The sequence below is a fragment of the Daktulosphaira vitifoliae genome, unplaced genomic scaffold (assembly GCF_025091365.1).
Source record: "Daktulosphaira vitifoliae isolate Bord-2020 unplaced genomic scaffold, ASM2509136v1 Scaffold_5, whole genome shotgun sequence".
Classification (NCBI taxonomy): domain Eukaryota; kingdom Metazoa; phylum Arthropoda; class Insecta; order Hemiptera; family Phylloxeridae; genus Daktulosphaira; species Daktulosphaira vitifoliae.
Window position 1 is genome coordinate 27,819,632 of NW_026099576.1, and position 13,780 is coordinate 27,833,411.

At 25.6% G+C, this 13,780-nt stretch overlaps 1 protein-coding gene and 1 long non-coding RNA gene across 2 annotated transcripts; both read right to left on the reverse strand.

The window, feature by feature from the left end:
* Nucleotides 1–736: 736 nt before the first annotated feature.
* LOC126908063 (uncharacterized) lies at nucleotides 737–4,507 on the reverse strand. Its single transcript, XM_050689912.1, has 3 exons — nucleotides 4,250–4,507; nucleotides 1,349–1,555; nucleotides 737–1,257 (listed from the first exon to the last, which is right to left on the reverse strand). The coding sequence occupies exons 1-3, from the start codon at nucleotides 4,277–4,279 to the stop codon at nucleotides 1,063–1,065; spliced, it is 432 nt and encodes a 143-aa protein (XP_050545869.1). The 5' UTR covers nucleotides 4,280–4,507; the 3' UTR covers nucleotides 737–1,062.
* A 3,876-nt stretch (nucleotides 4,508–8,383) lies between these two features.
* Nucleotides 8,384–13,681, reverse strand: LOC126908069 (uncharacterized). Its single transcript, XR_007704694.1, has 3 exons — nucleotides 13,526–13,681; nucleotides 10,238–10,532; nucleotides 8,384–9,946 (listed from the first exon to the last, which is right to left on the reverse strand). It is a non-coding gene; the product is annotated as an uncharacterized LOC126908069 (long non-coding RNA).
* Between the last annotated feature and the right edge of the window lie 99 nt (nucleotides 13,682–13,780).

Below are 13,780 nucleotides of genomic sequence, written 5' to 3' on the forward strand. Positions count from 1 at the left end.
TTTAAAATACTTTGGCTTTATTATTCTTGAATAAAAGTACGGGAAGTAGATCAAATTGAACTTAAGTTAATAATTAATATAATAGTTGGATAAAAAAACGCTCATGCATTTTGTACTATTAATTTTGGTCGTGTTAATTAATATAAAAAGCTATAGTAGTAAGGAGTCGTAAAATAATAAAATATTTATACGCATGAACGCATGATTGAAAAATATTGGACAAAAACCATCAGTAATTTAAAATTCGTCCATTATAGTGTCTTAAATAAAATAATACATTTCACTTTAAATATCATCTTGGGTAAAAGCAAAAATATATTTTTTTAGCTACTGTTTTATGATATGTTAAACATTAATACAGATAACAATAATATTTGTAACATTAATTCTAACCGATAAAAAATAAAACATTTATAAAAATAAAAATATATTATAATAACCTAATGGACTTTTCAATATCATTATGAAAATGGCTTAATGATAATTGATTCACAATTGAACATGACACATTTCTTGATGGCTTTATGAAATTAGCAGGGTAATACTTATATATAATATTCAAAGTAATAATTTTGTATTTTAAATGTTTACACTTTATATATATGTATATTATAATAATATATGCGTATACACATTTGATTAATTTTATTATTAACAAAAATCGATTTATAGTTGAAAGTTGGTTTATTTTTTATAAAGTAAGTTTTGATAGAAAATGTAATTCTATTCTTTGGTATTAAAATAAAATTATAATAGCTTTAACATCATAAGTGTCATAAGTATAATAATCATTATGCTATAAAATAATTGTACAGTGTTATACATACACATATATATAAAATATTAGTGTATAAATTAAAACTTAATATCTAACTATAAAACAAAATATACTTCAAATTTGTATAGTATTGTACATTATAAATCGTATTATTACATAATAAAATATTTGATTGAGTATTTTAAAGTAAACATGATATTAAATTACGATTTTATCTAAAACAGTATAAATTAATTTCAGGAACGAATAAAAGTTTTAAATAATTATTTTCCAATTGAATATAACTACCGACGTTGTCTCATTTTTGCAATTAATTGATGAGACATAATAGCTGCATCACACGTAAAAAGAAGACCGATGATAGCATACGACATCGAGCCAACCATCAGTTCATGCTTATTGAAATCTTTATGAATTTGTAATAAAAAATAAGATGACATTAAACATCCTATAATAACTAATGTATCGCCAAGAACCATCTGAAATGTCATTAACATCTGATTAGACAAAAACTTAAACACAGGGAATTAATCAAGTAAATATAAAATAGTTGTAGAAAAATCAACTTGCCACTTTTTTAGAGATAGGTTCTTTAATAGCTTGTCCAACAATCTTTAATAAACTAAAAAATATGCAAATATACACTACTATTTGCGTTAATATTACTTTTTTAAACCACTTAGGTTGGCCTAATTGAAGTCGCATTAACTGAAAAATATCTTCTGGGTGATTATTTGTGAATCCTGCCATCCCCATTGCTAAAATTACTGGGAACACCTAGAAAAAATCATAATTCATAAATAAAAGGTAATATTTATTAATTTTTTTTTTCATAATGTATTACTAAATTATTACAAGTAATAAATATATTAAATAAAAATTATATTAAGACTGACACTAAAAATACAGTGAGATTATTTAATATGGCTCACGCAGTATATTTTAAAATATAACACAATTTTTCTTTTCGGAAGTTAAAAATATCCTACGTGCTACAATTTTCAATAAAATTTTTCCCTATTCTCCTCTTTCCTCCTTAAAATTGTATTCATTTCTTATAAATTGAAATAACAAAAGAAGTTGTAAACCAACTTATGAGCTAGAAAATTATCTATTTAACAAAATGACACATTGATAATAACTTTTGGACTAGTAATTTGGAAGTTATTAACTTTTTAATATAATAACTGGAGATAAACGCGGATCCATTTATTTTTATCTCTTGGCATTAATAAACTGCTCTACTCTTCCGGCCTTATAAAAATGCTAGTGTAAAAGCTATCATCGATTAGTCATTTTGTTGTTTATGTTTAACCAACTAAGGTGAAGAGATTCCTCCATTTTTTTTAAATAGAAACATACTTAAGTTTTTTTCTAGGGTTGATCAAATTTTAAAAGAGAAAGAGAGGAGATAGAGGCAAATTAATCTTTGGAAATTATAAAACGTACAATACTATTAACTTCTGAAAAGATTATATTATATTATATTTTACATTTTTAACAATATTGCGTGAGTCATAGTTAAATAATCATTCTGTATAATATTACCCGTATTGGAATTGAAGTTAATAGATGACACATTTTAACTTTTTGTTTTTTTTTTTTTTATAAATATTATATTAATAATCAATTGGACATATTTAAAAATTTACGGATTGGCTTAGACCATCGTACCAAAGGTATGATTTTTTTGATGTTCAAAACATTTTTATGTTGAAAAACATATTTTAACCCCTAAAAACACGTCTACTATTTATTTTAAACTATTTTAAAATTTGTTATTGTATCTTATAAATGCACATATAAATATCCCTAATAACTTAGTTATTAGGAGTATATAGTGTACCTAATGTTTTTATTAATTTTACATTTTTCAATGAAAAAATAAAGAAAACAAAAAAATGTTACTCTATTGGTAAATAAATATAAATGTTTAGCATCTCCGAGATACGAAGATAGCTTATGCGTCAATACTGCATCCAAACATAATTAGAATAAAATAATCAAAAAACTAAGATATTCAAAAGGAAAATTATAAACGGACGAATTTAACAATATCAAATATATATATATATTTATAATCTTAAGATTGTAAATAATAAATAAATATTATAAAACTAAAAATTAGTTATGTGTCAGCGCCGCAAAATGTCCTTATGTCAAGACAAAAAATAAAATCCTTGAACTACTTCATAAAATTCGTTGCAGGATACATAATTATGTGCAATTGTAATATATTTTTAATGGTAATTCAGATAATCGATGAGTGTAAATGATATTTAAATTACTTTTCACATTAATTTCGAATTAAAATTATTAAATTAAATTTACAAAATTTATAACTCTAGAATATCTACAGTTGTCCATTAGAACCCACAGGTACCTAGAATTTTCTATAAGGAATGATAAGAAAAGAAATACACCAAAATACAAATCGATTTTACATAAAAAAATCATATGATTAAAAACATGAATAGAATTAATAGTACTATAGGTAAATGAAATTTTTGAAATACTACATTTAATTTTATTAAATACTATGGAAATTATTTTCTAATTATGTAAAAGATTAGGTCACCCAGATAACTTTGAAGACTGTCTTGATAAGTATACCTTTATTTATTCGAATGACAAGTAATGGGGAGAATTACACTAATTATTTTATGTTACTTTGCGTTTATATCATCAAAGGTGCGTTCAGATCATTTATAACATAATTTACGATAATTCTGATTGATTACATAATAGTGCAATTTGAATATTATATTTCAAAATTAAAAAAAAAATAGGTATTTATTTATTATCTACTATCCATGAAGATTATTTACCGATTCCAGCGATTTTAAACATAAAAAAGTAAAATATTATGACAAAGAAATCTTTTTACTTGATTGAAAAAAATAAATTAATATATTAAAATTTAAGCACCATTTACAATTTTCCATTTAATATATTTCAGTAAAAAGAATAATTTGTTTTTATAGTAATATTCTCTACTTACCATCTCGGCAATTCTCAATATTATTATCATTTTGNAGATTAGGTCACCCAGATAACTTTGAAGACTGTCTTGATAAGTATACCTTTATTTATTCGAATGACAAGTAATGGGGAGAATTACACTAATTATTTTATGTTACTTTGCGTTTATATCATCAAAGGTGCGTTCAGATCATTTATAACATAATTTACGATAATTCTGATTGATTACATAATAGTGCAATTTTAATATTATATTTCAAAATTAAAAAAAAAATAGGTATTTATTTATTATCTACTATCCATGAAGATTATTTACTGATTCCAGCGATTTTAAACATAAAAAAGTAAAATATTATGACAAAGAAATCTTTGTACTTGATTGAAAAAAATAAATTAAAATATTAAAATTTAAGCACCATTTACAATTTTCCATTTAATATATTTCAGTAAAAAGAATAATTTATTTTTATAGTAATATTCTCTACTTACCATCTCGGCAATTCTCAATATTATTATCATTTTAATGCAAAAATCACTCACGGACCATTCGTAATAAAATGTATATTAAACTGTAGTAAAAACAGCGCACAGCTGCTGTTGGTGAACGGACGACAAGCTGTGGCTATCACATTATTAATGAAACTTATTGCTAATACATAACAACCTGTTTATCTTTACTAGTGTTCGTTTTCAAAACATACAGTTGTATAACAATACACCAATGATCTTATACCTACTAGTAAACCAACTGAATACCACTACTTTTTTTTATTGCACTCTCCTGTAGCATTTATTATAGTACACTGATTGTGTACTTGTGTATTGTTCTTTAACGTCATTTTAAGGTCAATTGTTATCATATTCTAAACTCAGCAGCACGTATTTTTTCATGTCGAATCACACTTGACACATATTAGTACGTGTAATATTTTAAAAACATTTTCATTATGATATATTTGTAAATTAAAATTCGGTAAAATCCGAAACTATTAAATATTTTGTATTTAGCAAAATTTACAATTTAGATTTAACTGAAAAAAATGTTCCATAGAGTAGTATAATTATAACTATATTGATTAAAATGCATAATGTCTTCTTGGGAAATATTTCAGTGCATGTTATAATACAACGAATTAATCACGTTTTAAATCCCTTCAAAGTTATTAATTAAATAAATTCATACGTCGCAAATTTAATAAAATAGTTGAATTAATGAAAAATACATAAGCAATAAACGAATGAATGCGTTTTCTCGTTAAGCTAGCGTAGATGTAGAAAAAAAGTAAAACTGTAAAAAAGACTAATTTCCAGTCATAATAAAACTATTTTCAGTATAAAGTTTACTTTTATCACTCAGTTAAACTGCACATGAATGTAATTAATTTTATTACTATTTTGTAAAACTATCATACATTGGCAATTATTTTAAGAACAATTAAATTATTAATTACAAAATAACTTTGCTAACACAATTTCTATATCTTAGCAACAAGATTAATTAGCTAAAAAGTTATTGATTAGACATTTGCTCAGGTTTATCAGTACGTTTTAATAGAGTTTTCAACATTTGTTTCCTTTGTGAACTTAATGTGTTCTTGTTAAAAATCAATATGGGATTGTTGGGAGAATATTTCAGCCCACATTGCTTATTACGGAAAAAGCGATTATTAAAAAATAAGGTTCGGAGTGCCTTACATAAAGATCCTTTTGCATTACAAGTTCAATTAGACATGTTCGTTTCGTATATAAATAATCTCAGTACTAACGAGAAATCCTTAGAATTTCCTAGTGATTGTAACAGACCGGACAAAACAAGCGATGTCAGATTACTTTCAAGAACAAAGTATGAGCCTGTTTTATTATTAAAAGAAATCGAAAGCCTTCCTTCATTTTCTGAATTGATTAATCAGTTAGAATCTTATTACGATCCGTTACCATCATCAGATTTTTTCGAAATGTTATTCAGTAAAACTGATGAAAATTATTTGAAAATTGAAACGGTTAAAGAGAACGTAGCTAAAAATTTACTGGACGGATTGTTTTCTCATGGAATCGACCAAACGCCACCGTCAAGTGATTTGCATTGTACTGTGTTTAAAGTAAGTTTAAAATGCCACCCGAAAGACAGCAGACCTTTTAGACCTGGTAAAATTGGTTTCTACACGTGTAAATTTTATGAGATTCTTAATCTTCATCGAAACAGCAACTGTTTAGTTCGTATGAACTCTAGTCTGAATAAAGTATTAAAATATGAAACTTCAGATGACGGTTGGGATAAGAGTGTTTTCGGAAAACAATCTCTAGTGATCCTAGTTTACAAAATTCCCGAGATGTTTGAATGGTACACTGATGGAACCGGGCTCAATTCATTACATAAGCCTTCATACTTGTTGGTGTGGTCATCTGTAGTTCCACAGCCAATAAAAGTTAATTTGACTTGGTCAAAAATAATTAAAGATAAATGGATCGGTGGTAAAAAAGGCTTAGTTAACCTAATTATATGTTCTATCGCTTTGGCAAGTATTGGAATATCATACATAACTAATAAGCCAAGACTTTTTATTGTCTCCCTGTGGGGTTTTATATGTAACTCTCTACATAAAAATTCTAAGTGACATTGTTCATAGGTGTCACTTATTTTGCATCTTTGTGAATTATAAAATATAAGATAGAAACCAAATATAATCATAATATATTTTTTCTTGGAATTGCCTTAATATTTGTTTAATAATTTATTTTAGATTAAATAGCTCAGATAAAATAAATATTAAATACAAATCATAATTAACTATCTAACGGAAATTAGACTTGATATTATGTATATATTATATTATAACTTTCATATTATGCAAAAATTGTAAATAAATATGTTTTCGCATGAGAACAAAACGGTCTTACTTACCGCATAATAGATAATTTTTCAGAAGACCGATTATTTTTAAAAATGGATGAGAGAGACGNTGTAAATAAATATGTTTTCGCATGAGAACAAAACGGTCTTACTTACCGCATAATAGATAATTTTTCAGAAGACCGATTATTTTAAAAATGGATGAGAGAGACTATAAAAAACAAGTTATAATCGCTTACTTTAAGATCATCTCGTACTAAAAAGAAAAAATCGATATATATCAAATATATATATATATCTTAATCAAATAAAATGCTTACCCACATAAATCATAACATTTTATAAGTAATATAAAGAAGTTTTATAACAAAACATTTGTATTGCACATAACATCGCCAAATATATTCTAACTTTGTTCGTATTTATTTCCTGTGAGAATTTTGATCGCATACAACTGCCTACTGGTCTCAACTTTCGGTATTGCAAATACAAACATCTATTTTACACCATAAAAGTGACAAATTATTTGTCGAAATTGTGATGAAAGTTTAAAAAAGATTGAAAGAAGAAACTCTGTAATCAAATTACTATTTGTTATTCAGTTAGGAGCTGGTTTTTCGTATATATATATATATATGTGTGTGTGTGTGTGTTACGATTTTTCTCAAGTCATTTTATAAGAAATTCAATTCGTGTTCTTGTATAAACATTAAACTAACATTGCAAATAACATACATACCAGGTTACGTCAATGATCGCTTTATGATAATGTATATCGGCAATAAAATGCAAAAAAGATTTCTAGAGACATAATGAAGCTCCTAAATATTTTGGCGTACACTTTTTTTCTGTATATTTTATACCATAGGGTAGGCGATTAGGGTGGTGGAACTTTTAATAGACTTTGTTCTTGAAAATATATTGTTTTTCATTGCGCAATAAAAAATAATGACTACAGATTTTTATATAGATACATATTTTTTACTTTTATGATGATACATATTTTGTTATTATTTTTCATTTTCAACGAGTTTCTTACATTTAAGGGTATTACCTGTGTTTTAATATAAATATCTCTTGGTGGATGCTTCAAGCACTCTCAACAAAGGTATTCACTCAAATTCTAAACTCTTCTAAAAGGTAGCAAGAACTATTTTATTTACTACATAAGATTACAGCGTATACGAAATGTATTACATTATTCATTTTGAACGCATTCAAGTACTAATTCGCTTTTTAATAAATACTTTTGAATTTTTCTTTGCAATTCTATTCTAGTTTTAGCATAAAGTTATAACAGCAGAAATCGTAGGTACAACATAGTTTTAACTAAAAGTATCATTTTAGATCTTGATAAAAAAAAAGGGAATAAAAAAAAAATAATAAAAATCTAATAGGAGTACTAAGAAATGTTTTACGGTGCAGAAATAATAGTCTTCACTCTACTGTTATCTATAATATACATACTTTATTTAGCCATCATAAACATAAAAAATTAATCAAAACAATTAAATTGAATGATTAAATTTCGCCGTTAACTAAAGGAAAAAATAATTAAAACTTAATAATTCTAAAATGCTTTAAAAGTGCCAAAACAAGATCCAAGGAATATAATTTTTATTTTTTAATAATTCGTAATTTAAAATAATATATAAAAATAAAAAGTTAAAAAGTTTATCTATTTATAAAATGAATATTATCATAATATTTTAGAATTAAAAAAAAAACACATCACAGTAAAATTAAAAACTTCTCAGTTCCGCATTGAAGCTAAAAAAAAATGAAGGTGAAAGAATATTAATCATAATATTATTTATTATTTAAAATTTATTGTATCATTATTTTCACAATATTTATTGCTATTTAAATATTTAAAAATCTTATGCTATATAATTTACATTTCTATAGCTTCTTAATAGTTTTTATTTCTATGGTTTCTCATTTTTTTTTTTTTGTATTTCTTTGGCTTCTTAATATTTTTGCATTTCTATGGCTTCTTAATATTTTTGCATTTCTATGGATTCTTAATATTTTTGCATTTCTTTGGCTTCTTAATATTTTGCATTTTTATGGCTTCTTAATATTGTGCATTTCTTTGGCTTCTTAATATTTTTGCATTTCTATGGCTTCTTAATATTTTTGCATTTCTATGGATTCTTAATATTTTTGCATTTCTTTGGCTTCTTAATATTTTGCATTTTTATGGCTTCTTAATATTGTGCATTTCTTTGGCTTCTTAATATTTTTGCATTTCTATGGCTTCTTAATATTTTTGCATTTCTATGGATTCTTAATATTTTTGCATTTCTTTGGCTTCTTAATATTTTGCATTTTTATGGCTTCTTAATATTGTGCATTTCTTTGGCTTCTTAATATTTTTGCATTTCTATGGCTTCTTAATATTGTGCATTTCTATGGCTTCTTAATATTTTATTTGTTGTTCAAAGTCTAATAATAATAACCCTCCCAAGAAAAAAAATGAAATAAATAACTTTCCAGTAAAAAATAAATTCTATTTGATTACAACGAATTTAGCACAACTTGACAGTCAAACATAAATTTGATTACTTCTAAAACTAATTTTAAAATATTGATAAATTCGAAAACATATAATTGAATAATTGGTTGACTTTTATTTGAAGTGGACTATATTTTTATCGTCATTTGATCAAATTATCTAAAGTTAAATTGATAAATTTAGAAGTGACCAATGTTTTACTTGTTGGACAATTCAAGACCATTTTACAATTATGTTAAAACAAATATTCTTAAAAACATTGCGGAGAATATTATAAAAATATTATTACGGTAATTTTACATTATTACTTAATATAATTCAAGAATAATTAATCAAATTACCAAAATCATCTTTCTTGTTTTTATAACGTTGGTTTATAATTTAAAACACTTCACTGCAGGCAAACATAAAATTTTATTGCACCTTAGAAGAAAATGTTTGCATTTTATAATATAAAAATTTATAAAAAAAACGTGCCACTTGACTACGACGAAAAACCCCACGTTAACTAGCGTGTGTCTGCTTTTTATTTACATAATTATAATTAATATAAATCTAAATGACTCATACAACCTTTAAAACAACAACTGCTACCCCATTTTTAACGTGAACAGTTATAATTGTAAGAAATATGAAAATGATTATGTGATTTAAATAACACCGGTACAATTATAATTATTATATATGTTCTCATTAATTCGTGTAATTCTTTACATTTCAATGCTTCATTCGTTAATTATTCATAAGTTTATCGACTTGTATCCATTCAAAATTTTAATATGAAACTAGGAGTGTATCATATGCAGTGAATAAAATTCTGTAAACACAAAAAATATACAAATTGCTTAATAACAAGATCGAATAAATTGTATGCGCTTAAAAATTGTATAAAACGTTCACAACAAAAAATCAATCATTTAACGTACTTACTCTCGTATTAGTGAAAAGTTCACTTAAAGAGTTAAGTACAGAAATATTATTTAATTGCATCATGTAAAAAAGAAAAATTTAAAAACGATTCTTTTATACAATGATTACACATAAAAATTCTGCGTGGTGAAAAAGGAAAAAGAGTTCATTAAATATTGAATTTTTTGAAATGACTTACTTCTCTCCGAGTTGATCCACCTCTTGTGTTTGGCGTTGACTTTGCTTCCCTTTGCTATCGCTACGGACATCCCGGCGCCACGTACATTATCAACATAGGCATGTACAAAAGCACACAAAGGGGAGAAATTTAAAAATTTACTAAATCAACAACAGTAGGAAAGTTCATCTCGTTACGATCCTGTTGAAATCCACTACCCTTTTGATAGAACCCCTGTAGCGATTTCTTGGACATCAATGTAATTTATTATATTATACATAAACTCATCTGGAATAGTTCTACTGTAGGTACTGATCTATATTTATAATATGTTAATTAAAATTATAAAGGATTATCATCTGAGCAAACAATGTACTTCTAAAATCTGGAATTAGTTAAAAATATAAATTGTATCTAACCATTACTTATGATAAATGAACTATATTATCTTAGTTATGTATATTATGCAATAGAACGCACACATTTAATAAAATTAAAACATTCTTTCATAAAATAAATAATAAAAATGTTTTATTAAAATGAATAATCAAATAAAAATTATAATATTGAGAATTTTTTGCCTAAAATAAAATTTATATTCTACACAGGAAATAAAATATGTTGCTATATCTTACAATTTGATCGAACTACACAATTTTGAAAAACTTACAGCTTTTTATGTATCCAAAAATATTTTTACCGGAGTATAAAATTGACAATAAAACAATGCAAATGTAAATTTTCATGTTTATAATAAAAATATCTATGATAATCACTGCATACAATCCAAATATATACAAAACAATTAATTTTAATAAATTAAACAATTTTTAAATTATTTATAAAAAGCATAATCATATATTATTATTAAAATGTAATTTTTAATTATAAATATAATTTACTATGTAACGTCTAAATAACATTTTTATTGGATAACCTTAAAATAAAAGCATCAAATTGATTTCAAAACTTTTATAGCATTTATTTTTTTATCCATAAGTAAAATGCTTTCATAATAGAAATTAATGTTAATAATAACAGAACAATTTTTATGACATTCAGTAGTAAACACCATCCTTCAAGTATTTTTTTAAATATTATAATAGTGTCTAAAAAACTTTTTTACTCTACGCTAATAAATCATATTTATTTTATTTAAGAGCAATGCTTAAATAATATTAGTTTTGTAATAATTCCTTTTGTGTAGAATAATAAACTATCAAAATAATGAATTTCTGCAGTGTTTATTCTTTTATTATCCAAAAATAAACATGTATCCTTAAATAATAATAACAACAACCACTGTCGGTCTAGCCAACCTTGCTACCCACTAGGCCAAGCCGATCCCTAAAAATTGATTATAATTTCATAGTAGAATAATATTTTTTTATGAAGTTAAGGCGCCTATTTCAGAATCCCTTCTTTTCAGAAGTGTAAATTTCATTTACAATCTGTGAGAAGCAAGGATATATTTTTTTAATGTTACCTAAAAAAATTCTAATTTTTTAGTCCTATCAGTTTTCCCAACATTTTTCTTCTATGTCCAATGTATACGAGATGTTTGAAGATCATTTCAAGAAAATATAAGATTGTAGCCAATTAATGTTTATTATCGATGCTATACTATAGTAAGATATATATTACTAATGTTGACATTTATAACTATACATTATATATATATATATATATAATCATTTAAGAAACTCAAAAAAAAGACTTATTATTAAAGAGAAGTTTACAATTTGATAAATACTTATATATAATCTCTGTAAAGGAAATGACTAATAACTGAGAAAGATAGAAGGAGTTTTATTAATATCAGAATATTATTAGAAATCAAATGTTTGAACATTCTGGGAATACTATTTTATAGAAAAAGTTTGAGAACGCACAATTAAGCAATTTTTCGATTTTTATTTAGATAAGTTACATAAAGCCCATATTAGCTTGCCTTAAGATAATATCATAGTTACTAAATATTATATTTAGAAAATAAATGTTGGAGATAATATGGTAACTGAAAAGTCATAAGATTTTCTAGAAATTTTCTTCCAAGTTTTTCCAAATAGTTCAGTATAACGTTCATTCTGTTTGATTATTTACTGTGTAAGTTATGATAATTTCATATAATAAGCTGAAATTTTATGACAATTATTTTGAAACATATCGAATAAGTTAATTGCACACCATCAAAATATTTGATGTAATTTAATACTTTTAAAGGATTTATACTTTATAGATATTTATTCAAGAAAAATATTTTTAAAAAATGTTATGACAAGTTTTGATATAAGTTATTTACCTAACATCATTTTTTATAAAATTACAAAAACTCGGTCTAAAAATATGATGATAATGTATAGAGTAATGATGTAATTTAATTCAATGGTATCTAAGCGTGAAATAATAATATAACCCTCCTATTTGCAATTTTATCATTTTTAATCTCAGTATTAAACCAAAAATTAGGTTAACGTAAACTATTCGTGTTTTAGTTTAAATACTACACACTTTTTCCATTAGCGTAGTTTGCTTGGAAGTTACGGAGGCTTAAGTTTCCATATACAAGTTCGTTACCCCCACAAAAACAGAGTATTTTTGGGGGTAAGAGAGAGAAAAGACAAAGTAATTGGACAGAGTGAGAAGCTCTTAACTAGATCTTTTATTCAGACTCAGAAAAAAGACATAGTATAAGTCCCACAGACAATTTTTTCAAGCTACGCTCATGACTTCATCCGATTATTGTAAATGATGATCCACACGAGTAGCGAAATAAAAAAAAAACTAAATACTTGATGAAGTTTTAAACTAATACAAAGAATAAAGTAAAATAGGGCCATCTTCAAAAAGTTGCCTTATTATTGTAAAAAAAAAAAGGAAACTCAGGAAAAAAAATTTAAATATCCCAGATTGTATAGGTACAGTTAGAATATGTACAAATAGAACCACAGCTGTGAAAGCTATACATCTTATAGAAAAAAAAGAAAAGTATCTGCATATTTATTAAACTATTAGATTTTCCATTTATATTGCCCAACGCAAAAATATAATTTCAAATGTAGTGTTTTTTAACTTGAAAATTTCACCCTTTGAATTGTACAAAATTTATGAGTTGAAATTTCTAGGATACGTCTCTAAAACTCTTGACGCCTTCGTTGGAACTACACATTCCATCTTAGCGGGCAAGTCATTTGACATTTGATCCGGACGTTTACTAACCACATCGCATGAATGTCATACTATCCATTAGACGCGCGTTATCTTATAACGATGATTTGTATGCATATTTAATAAATCCTCTTTCGCTACCGGGAAATTGATTTTCAATCGCACACTTTTGTCTCTGTCCGCGCCATTCGTCGCGTCTCTTCGAAACAGCCCCTACTACCACAATTCTGCTGTGCTGAGCAGTGCCAACTGCGGGGTGTTATGGTTTGCGTTCGGATGATCGCGGCGCGGGTAACTGTAGTAACACATTGTATGGGTAATGCCGCGACGTGCGGGCGCCACGCACGGCCCTCGACGGCGTCAGGTTGACCGCCAGTAGGCGTGGTGATCGCGTCG